Source organism: Pituophis catenifer, unplaced genomic scaffold, assembly GCF_029215685.1.
Source record: "Pituophis catenifer annectens isolate HBS135680 unplaced genomic scaffold, rPitCat1.0.hap2 SCAF_18, whole genome shotgun sequence".
NCBI classification, from domain to species: Eukaryota; Metazoa; Chordata; class Lepidosauria; order Squamata; family Colubridae; genus Pituophis; species Pituophis catenifer.
Genome location: NW_027256898.1, coordinates 6,320,212 through 6,338,729, shown reverse-complemented (window position 1 = coordinate 6,338,729; position 18,518 = coordinate 6,320,212). Strand labels below are relative to the sequence as shown.

General features: G+C 44.3%; 1 protein-coding gene across 1 annotated transcript in view; it reads right to left on the bottom strand.

Annotated features, from left to right (window-relative positions):
* Positions 1 to 18,518, bottom strand: part of PEX14 (peroxisomal biogenesis factor 14) — a 113,351-nt gene that overhangs the window by 92,932 nt on the left and 1,901 nt on the right. Inside the window, exon 2 of the mRNA XM_070956153.1 lies at positions 10,591 to 10,635. Within this exon, the coding sequence (XP_070812254.1) occupies positions 10,591 to 10,635 (45 nt within the window). The remainder of the gene's footprint in view (positions 1 to 10,590; positions 10,636 to 18,518) is intronic.

Here is an 18,518-nt window from a genome sequence, read left to right as displayed (position 1 = left end):
TTCTTGTGGATCTTCCAGAATAAAAACTAAGTCATCGGCAAACGCCTGCAATTTATATACTGTTCCTTTTTAATTTCCATGCCTATCATCTCTATATCTTGTCGGATATTTCTATTTAAGGATCCGGGAAAGCAGCATACCACCTGCAAAATGTACACCGAAGGGGCTTAAAAGGCACATAAAAGAAACATTTCTCTCTTCTACAAGCCACCGTGCTTTCCAAATCCATAGATGGAATCCAAGACTCCTTCTTTAAAAGCACCTGTCTCATCCTTAGGCAAGAAAAACCAAAAGGACATGTACAGATTAGGTAAAAACTGGCTTAATAGCGGTAACTCTGAGAGGGATCTTGGAGTCCTAGTGGACAACCAATTAAATATGAGCCAGCAATGTGCGGCGGCAGCCAAAAACGCCAATGCAATCCTCAATTGCATTAACAGAGGGACTGAATCAAGATCATGTGAGGTACTACCCTGTTTCCCTGAAAATAAGACCTATCCTGAAATTAAGCCCTATCTTGGTTTTTATATATGTGCCTAATATAAGTCCTACCCCAAAATAAGCCCTACTTAAGAGCCTGAACAGCCAGCCTCCCTCCCTACCGTGAGCAAGCAGACGAAGTGGACCTCCTGTACATGGGGAAAAAAAATAAGATACCCCCTGAAAATAAGGCCTAATGCCTATTTTGGGACCCAAAAGACTGGGTCTTATTTTCAGGGAAACACGGTAGTGCCACTCTATGAGCCTTAGGAAGACCACACCAAAAATACAGCATCCAGTTTTGGTCACCACACTATAAAACAAGATATTGAGACTCTAGAAAGAGTGCAGAGAAGAGCAACCAAGAGGATTAGGGGCCTGGAGGCTAAATCGTACGATAAACGGTTACATGAACTGGGCCTGGTTAGTCTAGTGAAGAGAAGGACCAGAAGAGACATGAGAGCAGTCTTCCAATATTTGAGGGGCTGTCACAGAGAAGAGGGGGGGGGACGACAATGCTATTTTCCAAAGCACCCAAAGGCCAGAGAAGGAGCAGTAGATGGAAACTGATCAAGGAGAGATTCAACCTAGAACTAAGGAGAAGTTGTATGACAGTGAGAACTATCAAGAGAAGTTCCCTTCAGAAGTTGTGGGTGCTTCATCACTGGAAGCTTTTGAGAAGAGACTGGACAGCCACTTGTCAGAAATGGGCAGGGGTGTCAAACTGACGGCCCGTGGGCCAGATGCGTCACGTGCTGGCCCCACCCGGTTTAGTGAAGGGGGGGGGGAAGTCCTAATATGTCACGTGACGACACCGTGATGACGTGATACCCCTGGTATAGGGTCTCCTGCTTAAGCAGGGGGTTGGACTAGATGACCTAAAAGGTCCCTTCCGACTCTTGTTATTCTGTATATTTTTTTTTCCAAACACAGCACAGACCAGCTGACTGCCTCAGGTGCCAGCCGTACCTGAACAAGAGTCGAAGGCAGGCGAAGCACCGCGTTCAATTAAACCGTCTCCTTCAGATATGCGAAGAGTTTCAAGGAAACTCCAATTGATCTGAAGCCGGGCGACGTAAGCAAAGATGACAGTTCCCCTTTAAACATGTCCTCTTTTGAGAAGAAGATCGGCATCTGTGGACAGTGGGAAGACAGCATTTGTCCAGATCAACACATTAAAACGAATCGATAGATTAAAAGAGTGCATTTTGCGCAAACCTCAAAGAAAGAAAAAAAAAGGAAAAAAGCCACTCAATAAACAAAGAGTCAGCAGGAAAGAGACAAAACCAAGACGGAGGGGGGAAAAAAAGCGATTCGACCCAAAATCGCACCAAGAGGTCAAGCATAACAGAAAAGGCTTTGACAAATTAATGCATTCTTCCAATAAAAGTTTAATCTATGGAAAAACTGCCAGCGACTGGAAAGGTAATGAATACAGTGGGTAAGGCCATGTCCATGTAACTGGTAGAGAGGGCCTTCGACAAACTTTCTTGAATGTGTGCGTCTTGGTCTCTGGCTAAGTTTCTGGACCGCAATTACCGTACTTTTCGGAGTATAAGACGCACTTTTTCTCTCCTAAAAGAGGGTAGTGCGTCTTATACACCGAATACAGCCATTTCTGGTCTCCCAAAGCTCCGCCCTGTGCATCCCGTTTTTGCAAAAAACAAGCCCGTTTTTCGCAAAAACAGGACGCACAGAGGCTTTGGGAGGCCTTCGGAGTGCTCCTAGGGGCTGGGGAGGGCAAAAATGTCCCCATTTTTGCGAAAAACAGGACACACAGAGGGTTTGGGAGGCCTGCAGAGTGCTCCAGGGGGCCACGGAGGGCAAAAAACTTTTCTTTTCTTGCTTACCTCTTCGAAATCTTGGTGCGTCTTATACACCGGTGGGTCTTATAGTCCGAAAAATACAGTATATTTCATCAAACTCTATAAAGATCAGCCTTCGGAACACGGAAGAGGAAAAAGGAGCAATTTTGGGTATTTGGCCCCGTTGTTTTCTCTCCAAGATTTGGCCCCAGGATAATAGGCAATTTGTCAGCCACAACTATTACCAATTTCTTCCTGAAGAATTCAGAGGCGGAGAGGCCATTTAATTGTTATTTTCTCTCTCTCTCTCTCTCTCTGTGTGTGTGTGTGTGTGTGTGTGTGTGTGTGTCTATTTGTCTCAAACTGCTAGAACAGGCCTTCCCCCAACCTTTTGGGTACCAGGCAGGGTGCTATCCAGCAGGTTCTGACAAGTTCTGGAGAACCGGTAGTGGAAATTTTGAGTAGTTCGGAGAACCGACAAATATTACCTCTGGTATACCAGCTCTGTTTGGGGACTTCTTTTCTGAAGCTTCTTTTCTGATGCTTTTTTCAGCCTCTGAAACCTCCGTTTGAGAAGCTGGGCGGGGCTACATTCGGAGTATTAAGAGACACCCAGATTTTCACCCTCTTTTTTGGGGGGAAAAGGTGCGTCTTATACTCCAAAAAATACGGTACCAGAACAGAGGAGGGAATCAATCTTTGTATTTCCAGGGTTTGACAAGAGGTAGAATGAAATGCTATGACAGCAGTACCGGTAGTCCTCGACTTACGACCGCCGCGGAGCCCAAGCGTCTTCTCGCTAAGCGAGACTTCAGTGAATTTTGTCCCACTTTTATGACTTTTCTTGCCATGGCTGTTAAGTGAATCTGGGCTTCCCCATCGGCTTTGCTTGTCAAAAGGTCGCAAAAGGGTATCACCTGATCCGCCACCACCGGTTCACCTGAACTGGTGTGACACCGGTAGCCTTTCACCCCTGGTTTTAAGTCATTTTCAGCGCCACTGTAACTTCGAACAGTCCCTGAGCGAACTTATTGTTAAGTCAAGGACCACCTGTATGGATTTCCCACTGTTCTCCAGCTTCGCTCGCCACGGTGAAGGGACGGAGAGAAAGTTTCTGAACTAAATCTTCCCCAGATGAATTCTCAAAAAATAATCTTCTCCAACAGTCTGTAGAGATTCCCAGTCACCAAGGTGCCTCAACGACCCTCTGAAAAGGATGCAAATGACCAGCTGTCTGCAAGGGATATCAATCCTTCCATTTCCCACTGTCCTGTCAGAGCTGAAGAAGCTTCTCGGATGAGAAGGGAAACCTCTTTAAAAGAAAAAACCAGAAAGTCCTGAAAAAGCACCTCTGGAACAACCTTCTCCAATTTCTTACCTTCTATACATGACCCGGATTATAACTCTCATGTCCTTCCTCCCCCCACTTCCCTCCCCCCTCCCCAAGGCCAGAAGAACCAGCAGGAGTGACAGAAGTTGTACCTTCACCTATTTAGAAGGGACATACTGAAAGAGGCCATCGTAAAAATCTTCCCAGGCTCACTTTAATAGGCTTGTCCTCTCCTGCAAGACTACCCTGGCTGGGTGGCGGAAACATCTGAAAATAGAAAATTTGCGGTAGAGGAAGTGTCGAAAGTCCTTTCCACCACCAATTTTCCCTGCACAGTTACTCCCTTCAGTGTTTTGGTTCTCCAAACCAAGAATAATCTGCCTTTCCAGAATTACAGAATTAAGGCTGGTGGCTGAAATTGCAGGTTTCTTGAGACAGAATTTAGGTAGATTTTATTTTCAGCGCGACAAAACCCTGACCCCCGCACCGCCCGGCCGAGGAATCCAGCAATTCTATTTCTTCCCAGATTTCTTCCTTGTTTTATATTGCCGTATGGACCAACTGTGGCAACAAGAAAAAAGAGAGAGAAAGGAAGCGTATTCCATTCGTACGAGCGCCCAAGCCACGGCAACGCGAAAACAGAGCCGCCGCGAAGGGGATGCGGTTGAGAGAAGGGAGGGGGGTGTAAGAGTGTCACCGAGCATCTGGATTCAAGGAGAAGCTGATCCCATGTCAACAATGACAAACGTGGCTGTAAATGGCATCGGAGCGAGATGCTGACACCCTGTAAACCCAAGGTTACCCTTCCCATTGTGAAAGGAACAGGGCAGGCCTTTAATGGGCCAAAACCGACAGCGGGGAAATGAGAGGCCAAAATTAAAAATAATAATAATAATACTACTAACGGTCAGCGTAGACTGCGGCTTCCCGCCTGCCTCGATCCGTTTGCCACCGCTGTCTCCCTTTAGCACAGATTATTTAGGCCGGAGAAGGTTATTTCAAGGGGACTTGGTGGCTCATGATATAAATTGCAGCGATAGTGTTGGCGGCAAGGAGGATAATTTAATAAACGGTTGCGGGTAAGTTTCCAGTCCTCATGGTCACCGTCACAAACTTAATCCTTGCAATGTCTACAAAGGATCGGGAAGTGGGGGGGGGCTAAATCGATGCTTTCTGCTACCCGAGAGAGAAATTGTGTTTTTCTTTAAATCCTTTTTTTTATTATTATTCTTACGCATACTTTTCGATTAAGGGTCTTGCCATTCCTGAATATTTCACTTAACAAATTTCAGTTTTTGAATTTTGCTGCTGGAAGCTGAGCTGGCGAGCAGGCACCGGGCTACTGAAGACGTAGCAGCTGTGATGGACGTCTACCTGTCAGCGATGCTCTCTGGACCACACTTTGGGAATTAATGGTGCACGGCATCTCGGAAAATACACAATTATTTGCCCTTACATTCCTCTAAGTAAGACATGGGTTGGGTACTTTTTTTTTTTTTTCCTGAACCCTTAAAACGCGCGGTTGCAAATTTTACCATGAAAGAAAAGTGGGTTCATTGATACCATGAAACCGACGACATCCCATAAACTGGGTAGAATTTCGGCCATCTTTTTTTTTTTTTTCATTCCAGGGAATTTAAAGAAGATCTGCAACACATTTGGATGGTCTACTCGCAAAAGACGCCAAACCTGTCTAGAAAGTTATAGGAATGGATCTGAGAGAGAGAAAAATGAGAAATTGCCTTGTTTTACGCCATATTAGTAATATCTTACTAAAGATAAAGGTTTCCCTCAGACATAGTCCAGTGATGGCTAACCTTTTTCTCTTCCGTGTGCCGAAAGCATGCACGCATGATGCATAATGCAATGTGCGCCTCCGCGCATGAGCGCACGCCCCCCCACGCCCCCTGTGCATGAGCATGCAACCCCCCTGCCCCTCATCGCATGCACGCCCCCCCTCCCCCATTTTGGGCCTAGTAGGCATCCCTGCAGCACGTTTTTTTTTACGTGCTTTCGAACTGCTAGATTGGCAGAAGCTGGGACAAATCACGGGAGCTCACTCCATTACGCGGCACCAGGGATTCGAACCGCTGAACTGCCGAACTTTCGACCGACAAGCTCAGCGTCTTAGCCACTGCGCCACCGCGTCTTACTACAGCCTTGCTATTAGTAATCTACAAAGCAAAGGTCTTCTCAACCTTGGCAATTTACAGGTAATTCTCAATTTACAACAGCTCATTTAGTGACGCACTGAAAAAAAAGTGACCTAGGATTATTTTTCACACTTTCAACCTGTCTAACATGGTCATGTGATCAAAATTCAGACGCTTGGCAATTGACTCATATTTATGACGGTTGCAGTGGCCCGGGGGGGGGGTTCATGTGATCCCCTTGTGCGACCTTCTGACAATGGGGGGGGGGAGCCAGATTGACTTAACAACCACATTAGCGGACTGAACAACTGCAGTGATTCGCTGAACAATTGTGGCAAAAGACACTTAAACTTAAGGTTGACTCATCCTTCCATCCTTCCAAGGTGCATAAAATTAGGACCCAGATTGTTTGGGGGCAAGAGTCTGACTCTGTAAACCGCTTAGAGAGGATGGTAAAAGCACTGTGAAGTGGTATATAAGTCTAAATGCTATTGCTATCTCCCTTCCTTCCTTCCTTCCTTCCTTCCTTCCTTCCTTCCTTTCCTTCCCAGTGGTTAGAATGCTGTATTGCAGGCTACCTCTGCCCACTGCCAGCAGTTCGATCCTGACCGACTGGCTCAAGGTGGACTCAGCCTCCCATCCTTCCGAGGTGCATAAAATGAGGACCCAGATTGTTGGGGGCAAAAGGCTGACTCTGTAAACCGCTTAGAAAGGGCAGTAAAGCACTGTAAAGCGATATGTAAGTCTAAGGGTTATTACTATTGCTATTAACAAATGTTTCGCTCGGCAGCAAAAATGTTGGGGGTCAATTGTGGTCGTACGTTGAGGACTACTGTACCTGTGGATTATGAAAATCAGAATAGAGACAGAGTAAGAACCTTTTGGGATTTATTCAGAATTATTGTGATTACCCCAAAAAGCCGGCCTTAAGGGCTCCCTAACCGGGCCCTGCGAAGTCATGAAATCTAAACTCAACTCCAAGATTAGCCTTTGGCCTACGGGGACCGCGGTGGGCAGCCGAAACGCAGGCATCAGGCAAGCGAGTCAAGCTACAACTGGGAAGTAAACGATCCAATTAGTTCAGGGTCTCCGCAGAGCCCAGTGCTGATAGATTGGATTAGGCAATACCTAAGCAGAAAAAAGGAAGAAGTGATGGGAGAGTAAGCAAAAAAAAGAAAAGAAAAAAAAAGAAAGATTAATTAAAACAGAAGCGAGGAAGGAGCCCTCACCCACAGAATGATACATGGCTTCCCCAAAGGGCTCTAACTGGGCCCCCGTAAGCATTTGGGGGGGAGGGTGTCTCACCTCCACGAGATCGGTTGTTATTTCCGGGCACAGTTTTAGCATCGCGGCGTGCTCCTCCCCTCCGTCCTCCCCCACCCCGCTTTTCCCAACGAATTATTTTTATTTTATATCTACGTCTATATATAGATATATAGCTGCTATGCGTTTCTCTTTCCTCTGAGCAATTACGCGGCAGTATATAAAGAGCAGGGGAGATGATGTTAATTAAACAGAAGATAATTTCTGTCAGCCCACAGAGTGGGGGGCCAAGGGGTGGGGGGGGAGGGGGGAGGAGGAGGAGGAGGAGGACAGGAGAGGGGGGAAAAGAGCAAGCTTGGCCTTGGCTCCATGGAACATTTTCTCTGTTCAAAGCACAGGTATTGGTGTCAGCAAGAAAGGGGCTAATTTATTTAAATAATAAACTTAATAAACTTGACCAAAAAAAAATAAAATAAATAAATTACTGCTGGGAGATGTAGAGCAAAGAATACGAGTGGAAGGTACAATGGGAAATCTGACTGAATTTGCAGCGTATGCTCCTAGTCCACAAAAACAATGATGCAACGGCGAAGGTGGACACACAACAGAGGTGTGATATCTTAGGTCTGCAGATTCTTCCCGGATTAGGGTGGGAAAGAGGGGTCTGAAACAGGGGAGTGAAATGCTCTGAAGTCTGCTACCGGTTCGCTTCGCCGCGTGCATGCGAGGTGCGCACCAGACGCGCGCTTTGCACGCAGGCACACCGCAGGCGCTACTGCGCAGCGCTGAAAAAAAAAGAGGATTAAGAAGCCTTTTCTACGGTAAGTAGAACAGGAAGGAGGGGGGAACAGCTGTGCCGTGTGATTTAGAATGTAAATCACGCGGCACAGCTGATCGTCGGAAATACCGATTTGCCCGAACTGGTAGCATTTTTTTTTTACTACCGATTCACCCGAACTGGTAGCATTTATTATCGGTTCAGGAGAACCGGTCCAAACCGGTAGCATTTCACCCCTGGTCTGAAAGCCTGCAGAGGTGACTATTAAGCCATTTTCTTAACTGATGAAAAACAGCCAAACTGACCTGCTATTCCTGCAAAACGTCAGGATGGGAAATTCTGGCTTAAACGTGCAATAAACAACATCTGCAGGTTTTAAAAAAGAAAAGTGTGGATTCTGGACTATAGCAGGTAGTCCTCGGTTTACGACCACCATTTAGCCCAAAATTTCTGTTACTTTGTCAAGCGGGTATTGCCCCATTTTACGCCCTTTCTTGCCCCCGTTATTAAGTGAATCACCGCAGTTGTTAAGTTAGTCACGCGGCTGTTAAGTGAATCTGGCTTCCCCATCGACTCTGTCAGCAGTCACAAAAGGGGATCACATGACACCCCCCCCCGGGACACCGTGACCGTCATAAATATGAGTATTTGGCGTTGAGTCATTCCGGCCACATGACCACGGAGACGCCTTCGGACAGCGCTGGCTCTTCGGCTTTGAAATGGAAATGAGCACCGCCCCCTAGAGCCGGGAATGACTAGCACATATGTGCGAGGGGAACCTTTACCTTTTACTTTATGGCTGAATATTATATTACAAAAATGATCAGTTTATAAACAGATGACAAATGTAGCTTCTTTGGATTATTATTTATCCTGCCTCATCTCTACCTGTATTCTCACACTGCAATCTGATGTGTTTTTTTCAAACCAGCTACAACCTAGAGAGTTCATACTTCCTACAAAGCCATGAGCTACAGTCCACAAATCCTAACTGGGTTAACACAACACATTACATTGTGATTTAGTGTTGTAGGTGAATCTACCTACTAAATAAACCACTTTAGTAAGACAGAAAACCTCTTTCCCTCAAAGCTGTTAATTGACAAAATGATATTATAGCAATAGACTTATATACCGCTTAGACTTATATACCGCTTTATAGTACTTTATAGCCCTCTCTAAGCGGTTTACAGAGTCAGCCTCTTGCCCCCAACAATCTGGGTCCTCATTTTACCCACCTCGGAAGGATGGAAGGCTGAGTCAACCTTGAGCCTGGTGAGATTCAAACTGGCAAATTTCAGGCAGCCGGCAGGCAGCAGAAGTGGCCTGCAGTACTGCACTCTATCCACTGCGCCACCGAGGCTTATAGAGCACTGCACAACAGAACAACTAGACACAAGGGCAGTTTTCCCCTGCGTGCCATCACTCTGCTAAACAACTCATTCCCACAACACGGTCAAACTATTTAGTAAGGCTGTATTACTATTATTCTTCTCATCCTTCCTATTACCTATCTCCTCCCACTTATGACTGTAACCTTGTTGCTTATATCTTTACAATTTATATTATTTTGTTTAGATTCCCGTATGATTCTGATTGCTTATTTAGTATCCTATGACTATCACTAAGTGTTATCTCTTATGATTCTTCATGAATGTATTTTTATGTACACTGAGAGTGTATGCACCGAAGACAAATTCCTTGTATGTCCAATCGCACTTGACCAATAAAGAATTCTATTCTATTCTATTCTATTCTATTCTATTCTATTCTATTCTATTCTATTCTATTCTATTCTATTCTATTCTATTCTATTCTCTATTCTATTTTATTCTATTCTAATTTTCTCTTCTATTCACTCTTCTCTCTTCTATTCACTCTTCTCTTCTCTTCTCTATTCTACTCTATTCTATTCTATCCTATCCTATTTCTTCATTCCAATATCTATTCTATTCTATTCTATTCTATTCTATTCTATTCTATTCTATTCTATTCTATTCTATTCCATTCCATACTATTCTATTCTATCTTCTTTATTTTCTTCACTTCTCTATTCTATTCACTCTTCTCTTCTCTTCTCTTCTCTTCTCTTCTCTTCTCTTCTCTTCTCTTCTCTTCTACTCTATTCTATGTGCTTGTATCTTTCAATTTATATTTTTACTTGTTTCCTAGTACGATTTGATAGCTTATTAGTAAGCTTGACTATCACGAAGTGTTGTTATCTTTTTATTCTTGATTAATGTATTTTATTCTCCTTATGTACACCAAGAACATATACACCGAAGACAAATTCCTTGTGTGCCAATCACACTTGGCCAATAAAGAATTCTATTCTATTCTATTCTATTCTATTCTATTCTATTCTATTCTATTCTATTCTATTCTATTCTTCTATTCTATTCTATTCTATTCTCCTCTCTACTCTACTCTACTCTATTCACTCTTCTCTTCTCTTCTCTTCTCTTCTCTTCTCTTCTCTCTTCACTCTTTATTTTCTTCTCTATTCTATTCACTCTTCTCTTCTCTTCTACTCTATTCTATGTGTTTGTATCTTTCAATTTATATTTACTTGTTTCCTAGTATGATTTGATAGCTTATTAGCAAGCTTGACTATCACAAAGTGTTATCTTTTTATTCTTGATGAATGTATTTTATTCTCCTTATGTACACCGAGAGCATATACACTGAAGACAAATTCCTTGTGCGTCCAATCACGCTTGGCCAATAAAGAATTCCATTCTATTCTAATTCAAAGGTAAGGTTTATACTGCATACACTCACCAGGGCCTCACGCGATGCTCCATTCTCGCTTCCAGAAGAGCTGATCTGCGGAGAGAAAGAAAGAACAAGGTTAGACTGCCACCCAATGGTCATCTCTAAGCAAGCTTACAGTCGCACACCACAGAGGCAGGAGAAAGGCTTAGGAACTGCCAGGAGTGCAAATCTATTACAGGTAGTCCTTGACTTATGACGGTTCATTAAGCGACAAAGTTCAAAGTTACAACAGCACTGGAAAAGAAGTGACTTGGGACCAGAGGTGAAATCCAGCAGGTTCTGAAGAACTGGTAGCAGAAATTTTGATCAGTTCGGAGAACCGGCAAAATACCACCTCTAGCTGGCCCCAGAGTGGGGTGGGAATGGGCATTTTGCAGTATCCTTCCCCTGTAGTGGGGTGGGAATGGAGATTTTGCAGTATCCTTCCCCTGCCACGCCTTCCAAGCCATGCCAAGCCCACCAAGCCACGCCCACCGAACTGGTAGTAAAAAAAATTGGATTCCACCAACTGCTTAGGACCATGTTCTTCCACAGTTGCCACCTTTTCATGCTGAAAATCCCCTTAATGACTGTGGCTAAGAAAGGTCGGCAAAATTCATTTGACCACTGTCTCGCTTTAGCAACAAAAACTTGGCGTTCAATCACGGTCGTTAAGTCGAGGACTACCCGTGTGTAAAAAAAAAGAAAAGAAAAAAAGAAAAAAGCCTCAATTAAAAGGGTACGGTAATGGAAAGGCTACAATCCTTGAGGACTAGCACTGCTAGAATAAACAGCTTGACTTGGTAGAAGGCGGTGGGGCTCTTTATTTCAACCATACGAACAACAGTATAAACCCAATCATTTGCTTCATTTGCTGAATTTGGACCAGTGGAGAGAGTTAGATTAAGAGCCTTGGTGGCGCAGCAGACTAAAGCGCTGTTAAGTAGCACCAGCTGCCTGCAATTACTGCGAGTTCAAATCTCACCAGGCTCAAGGTTGACTCAGCCTTCCATCCTTTCGAGGTAGGTAAAATGAGGACCCGGTTTGTGGCGGGCAATAAGCTGACTTTGTATAAAAAAGAACACTGCTGGGGGGGGGGGCGAAAGCCCTACTAAGCAGGTATATACAAAAAGTATGAAGGCTATTGCTTAACGCATTGTAAGCCGCCCTGAGTCTCCGGAGAAAGGGCGGCATATAAATCGAACCAATAAATAAATAAAATAAAATAGATTATGGACTCGTAGATTTTACACCTGCGTTCGAGGGTGCTAGCTGGGTATGAATTTAAGTTTAACGCACTCAGGCCGCTATTGCAAACCGGCTCGAGGTGTGACTTCCATCTGCGGCTCGGCACAAGGAAGAGTAGAAAGTTGGTACTAAAGTAAGGCTAACTACAACCACTTTGGAGCTGATTGGTCCTTGGTGCTCTCTGGGCTTGCTTGTTTCCTTGGAGACGTTTCATTACCCAACTAGGTAACATCATCAGTGCTAGAAGGGGGTAAGGTTTGTAGAAAGGGAGGAGGGGGAAGAGGACTGTGGATCCTTGGTGCTCCCTCAGTTTACTTGTTTCCTTGCAGACATCATCACGTCAGCCCGGAGCTACAAATATTCTCCTTTATTTACAACTCCTGCTCTGGAGTTGTAAAGGGGAAATTGAAAAGCCACTTAGGGAAAGAAAATCGTAAACTGAAAGGGGAAGAGGAAGGAGGAGAATAAGCGGGTGGAAAGGAAGCGTAATTCAGGGGCAAAACACTTCCCTTCCTCGGAAAGAGTCACAAGTTCAACCTCTATTTTAAAAAGGCCAGATAGCAGGAAATCGGAAAATCTTAGCTGGGTTTACATTTAATTTATTACATTTATTGGCAACTCCATTAAATAAGCTGCATCCTTTCTTGGGCTTAGGAAGCTGATCCCAGGACAGCTTGATTTAAGGCGGTGATTTAAGGCGGTGGTGAAATCCAATTTTTTTTTTCTTACCGGTTCTGTGGGCGTGGCTTGGTGGGCGTGGTAGAGGAAGGATACTGCAAAATCTCCGTTCCAACCCCACTCCAGGGGAAGGATACTGCAAAATCCCCATTCCCACCCCACTCCAGGGGAAGGATACTGCAAAATCCCCATTCCCTCCCCACTCCTGGGGGAAGGATACTGCAAAATCCCCATTCCCTCCCCACTCCAGGGGAAGGATACTGCAAAATTCCCATTTCCTCCCCACTCCTGGAGGAAGGATATTGCAAAATCTCCATTCCCACCCCACTCTGGGGCCAGCCTGAGGTGGTATTTGCCTCTGAACTACTCAAAATTTCCGCTATCGGTTCTCCAGAACCTGCTGGATTTCACCCCTGAATTAAGGAGGGACCAGCTGCTCTATGATTCCAGGCCTGCTCTGAATTTCTTTTTCTCTTTTGATTACTGCACAGCTGTAAGACACAACTTCAGGAAGCGTCGACGTAAAACTTCTATCCAAATCGCCAGGAGGAAAATCAATCAACATCAGAGATGAACCAGACACAACTTGGAGAGCAAAGAAGCCGTGGGCTAGAGAGGGCCCTAAAAGGGCATCCAGACACCCAGTTCTGGCTTTTGCTTCTGCCACTCAACAGCCGGCCTTCTACGAAACAAATACCGGCAATGTTTTGTGGTGGTATTATCTGTAGAAACTTGGAAATTGCATATTTGTTTTGGCTTCCAAACCGAAGCAGTTTACTGTCCCAAAACCAGAGGGAATGGGGTTTTTTTTTGTTGTTGTTGTTAAAAGGTAACAAAAAATGTGAACTTTGCCTTTTTTTCTTATTTAAAGAAAAAAAAAGCAGAAATAGGCATACATTAGTGGAAAAGACAGAGTCTAGTTCCATCCTCTGGATGTTTCCTTCTCCGTTCCACCTCATTAAAAAGTCCAGGCCAGACACATGGCCAATATCTACAGACCCCTCACATCCTGGACATACATTATTTCAACTTCTACCCTCAAAACGACGCTATAGAGCAGGGGTCTCCAACCTTGGCAACTTTAAGCCTGGCGGACTTCAACTCCCAGAATTCCCCAGCCAGCAAAAGCTGGCTGGGGAATTCTGGGAGTTGAAGTCCGCCAGGCTTAAAGTTGCCAAGGTTGGAGACCCCTGCTATACGACACTGCACACCAGAACAATTACCCTGTTTCCCCCAAAATAAGACACCCCCTGATAATAAGCCCAATCCGGCTTTTGGGTGCATGGCAATAAGGCCAAGCGCTTATTTCAGGGTTCAAAGAATTATGAGACAGGGTCTTATTTTCGGGGAAACACGGTAGACAGTTTTTTTCCCCGAATGCCATCACTCTGCTTAACAACTAATTCCCACAACACTTTCATATAATTTACTAAGCCTGTATTACTATTATTATTCCCTTCCTTACTATTCTATCTCTTCCCACTTATGACTATAACCATCTCGCTTGTATCTGTGAGCTTAAATGGACTCCAGAGGATGGTAGAGGACAGGAAGGCTTGGAGGAACGTGATCCATGGGATCACGATGGGTCGGACACGACTTTCGCAACTAACAACTTCCAAAAGAGAATCATCCACTCACAAGCTCCCTTTTCTTCCAAAAAGCTCAGTGAAAACAAGATTGTTGACTCTGAAAAGTGGGGGAGGAGATAGATAGGAAGATGGGTAACTGGACGCATTTAAACAAAAGAACAACAGTGCAACCGATAGACTAACAAAACAGCCGCGCGCCACCACATACGATGGCAAATCCAATTAATATGTTAGTATTTGTATAGGCTTGACCTCCAGAAGTCTGCAGGTGAAAAAAAAAAAAGATGAAAGGGCAATTTGAATCGACTCCGATGAAGGTTTGCCTACCGATTAATATTCAAACAGGTAATCTGCCTTTATGCGGCATGCAAGAAGTTTGGGAGTTAAAGAAAGAACGGGGAAAGAATGGGAGGGGGGGATTAGTGTGGTGTGGTGCTTAAAAGAAACTCTTGGCAAAAATAGATCCAGGTTTTTCTAAAGTGAGGTTAACAGAAAGCGTGGCCTACTAACGTTCTTGGTGGCTCTAGAGACCCTCTAAATCAGGGGTCCCCAACCTTTCGGACCTCAGGGACCACTAACTTCATAATTTTTAAATCCCGCGGACCACTAATACGATCTGCCTAATGAGCGCCTGGGCGGGCGTGGCCAGGTGGTTATGTGACTGGGTGGGCGTGGCCAACTCGATGGCCAACTCAATGTCACTCACATCGAGGGGCACCTCGAATGCCTCTACTCACCCCTCCCCTCCCAGCCACTCCTCGCCTGCCCGCCCGGGCTCCTTAGGGCCCCACCAGGAAGCAGTTGTTGGAGCTAAGCAGCCACCACGAGAAAGAGTTGGCAAAACAGTTCAAATTGGATCTGACCAAGAAGGAGGCTCAGAAGAAGCACTTCACTGAGGACTAGGAGCATAGGCTTTCCAAGCAGAGGGAAGACCTGCAGGAATGCAAGGCAGGTGCCTGGAGGGTCAGCGGACTGAGATGGTCAGCCAGTTCCAGGCCATGATGCAGTCCCACTGGAACGAGGCCCTCTGGCTCTTTGCCACCAGTGGCACTTTCCTCCAGCCTTCCCCCAAAGCCCCTCACCAGGAGGCTGAAGCAAATCCCAAGTCGGAATTTCTGCCCCCGTCCGACCCACACAAGAAGACCCCAAAGGGGGAGACTCTCTGCAGCAACACAAACGTTCATTGCACGTATCCGGCCAGGGGCCGTAGTTTGAGGACCCTTCATTTAGTGCAATATAAAAAAATGCAAATACCGTATTTTCCGGCGTATTAGATGACTGGGCGTATAAGACGACCCCCGACTTTTCCTGTTAAAATATAGGGTTTGGGCTATATTCGTCGTATAAGACTACCTCTCTTCCAACGCACACCAAATAAAAATTAAAAAAACATCAACTGGCTCACCCACAATGTAAAAGCAGCTGTGCTAGACCCAAAATGGCCCCTGCAACAAGCAGGAACCTCACACAGCCACAAAAAGCCCAAAAAAACCAACTTTCACGTTTTACACACACAAAATTCCACATACAGCTTTGTGAGATTTTGTATGTTTGTGTAGTTAGAGTGAAACACTACAGAAACACACTAAATCTCAGAAAGCTGCACAAATATTATTTTATTTTATTTTTATTTTTATATGAAAGCTAAATTTAAAACTTCCTAAACTTTAAATGGCTAGGTCTAAAAAAGAACAACTAAAAAAAACCCCAATTAACTATTTTTTTTAAAGATCCCAAAGGGGAAAAAAACTTACCCAATAGAACAGGGGTCTCCAATCTTGGCCACTTTAAGATTTGTAGACTTCAACTCCCAGAATTCCTCAGCCAGCTTTGTTTTGCTGGCTGAGGAATTCTGGGAGTTGAAGTCCACAACTCCCTGCCTGCTTGATTGCAGGCAGGGAGTGGCTTGCTAATGGAATGGATTCAGGCAAGCCAAGCATTGCGACTAGCAGCTGAGGTAAGCAAGCTGGAGGGGGAAAACTTTTTTCCTTTTACAGGGCTCTGGCCATTCCAGCTGCATTGCCTGATTAGCAGGCAACTCAGCTGGGATCGTCAGAGCTTGGATGGCCAGAGCCATGTAAAAGCAAAAAAGTTTTTTCCTTTTACATAGCTCTGACGATCCCAGCTGAGTTGCCTGCTAATCAGGCAATGCAGCTGGGATCGCCAGAGCCATTTAAGGCTCCTCAGAGCCTTTCGGGCTGGTCTGCCTGGTTACAGGAGAACGACACCCGGCGTATAAGACGACCCCCGACTTTTGAGAAGATTTTCATGTGTTAAAAAGTCGTCTTATACGCCAGAAAATATGGTAACTTTTCTGCGGATCACCCAAAATTTTCTCATGGACCACCAGTTGGTGACCTCTGGTCTAAATGGGTGTGACCCATTTTTGTGTGTGTTATTATAATTTGGGGAGGTTTAATGGGGCAAAATTGGTGCTTTTAACTGGTAGGTGCTTAAAGAGTCTTTTTTTGGGGGTGGAAATCCCTTTAAACTTCCTGGGGCCTTTTCTGAAAGGGATGCTGCCCCCCTGACTTTCAGAAAGTGGCTCTCAACCATGTTGCATAGAGTCTGGCGTGTCCCCTCGGATAACAGCGATTGTGCAGCCCTGTGCTAAGAGAATCTAAGAGAGCTGAAGAGCACATAGAAAAAAGTAGCCCCCCCCTCCAATTTTTTTTTTTTAATCACAAGCATTTTTCATTCTTGTAAGGTTGTGATAAAAGAAAGATGGTCCAATGATTACAAGTCTGCCTTTTTTCTTGTTTTTTAGCTTGTGTATTGAGCTGGAACTTCTCAGCTGCCCTCATCTATTATCTTCTCAGAAACCACAATTGCTTGTCTCTCTTCTTTTTTTTTTTCCCTTTTAAAGACTTTATTGAATTTTACATAAATGTAGAGATATTTAAAAAAAAAACCTTCCAGACTCCTCAGAGACGCAGCCTAAATGATTCATCCAATTAGAACTTCATTTGGCTATTATAGAAAATATTGAGCTATATAAATCAGTTCAGGTTAAGATGAAGGAGTACGAAAAAGACAAATGTTTATGGACGTGTCTAAAGAAATGGATTAAGAAAAAAAAAAAAACAAGGACAGAGTATATAAATAAATTAAAAAAAAAAAAACACAACAGCCAAGAGCAGATAAATAGGCTTTTTACAGAATAATTTTCTGGTATTTATTCAGTCTCTTAAATACATCAGCTTTCAATTGAAAATCACCAGACTCCTGTATCAATCACAGCTAGTCCTGATAAAGGCCTACTACAATTGTGATTCTGCACAGCTTAAAAATGAACCCATGGTTCACTGTTAGAAAGGGATAAGAAAAATCACGCACAAAAAATAACGGGACTGCTCACCGACATGCAGAAATAGATCAAAATAACTACTGTTATAAATATAAACAGCCATGTACAAATATCACAGCTATTCATACTTGCCAGAGAGTTGGGGTTTTTTTTGCTACTATGATGTGCTATGGATCAACGTCCTGGCTAAATAATATGAAGACAAAAGAAATGAATGAAATAAGAAAGTTCTTCCTGTATTCCTAGAAAGGAATCTCCAACCTTTCTGGGCATCCCTCACAATTGGCTAGGCCTGACAGTATCTTGTGGGCACACCGGCTGACCAATGGTGAAAAAAAGTCAGGTTCTACATTTAGGCAAGAAAAACAAAATGCACAGGTGCGGTATAGGTGGTACCTTGCTCAATAGTGGTGACTGTGAGAAAGATCTTGGAATCCTAGTGGACAACTATTTAAATAGGAGTCAGCTGTGTGCTGCAGCTGCCAAAAAAGCCAACACAGCTGCATCAACAGAGGGATAGAATCAAGATCACCTGGAGTGTTGATGCCACTTTATAAGGCCTTGGTAAGGCCACACTTGGAATATGGCATCCAGTTTTGGTCGCCACGATGCAAAAAAAAAGATGTGGAGACTCTAGAAAGAGTGCAGAGAAGAGCCACAAAGATAATTAGGGGACTGGAGGCTAAAACTTATGAAGAACGGTTGCAGGAACTGGGTATGTCTAGTTTAATAAAAAGAAGGACTCGGGGAGACATGACAGCAATCTTCCAATATCTCAGGGGCCGCCACAAACAAAAGGGAGCGAATCTATTCTCCAGAGCACCTGACAGCAGGACAAGAAGCAACGGGTGGAAACTAATCAAGGAGAGAAGCAAACTTAGAACTAAGGAGAAATTTCCTGACTGTGAGAACAATTAACCAGTGGAACAACTTGCCACCAGAAGTTGTGAATGCTCCAACACTGGAAGTTTTTAAGAAGAGGTTGGATAACTATTTGTCTGAAGTGGTGTAGGGCTTCCTGCCTAAGCAGGTTGGACTAGAAGACCTCCAAGATCCCTTCCAACTCTGTTATTCTATTCTAAATATCAATCAGCTGATTAAGATGCCTAGGTTCAAATAACAGGAATCTA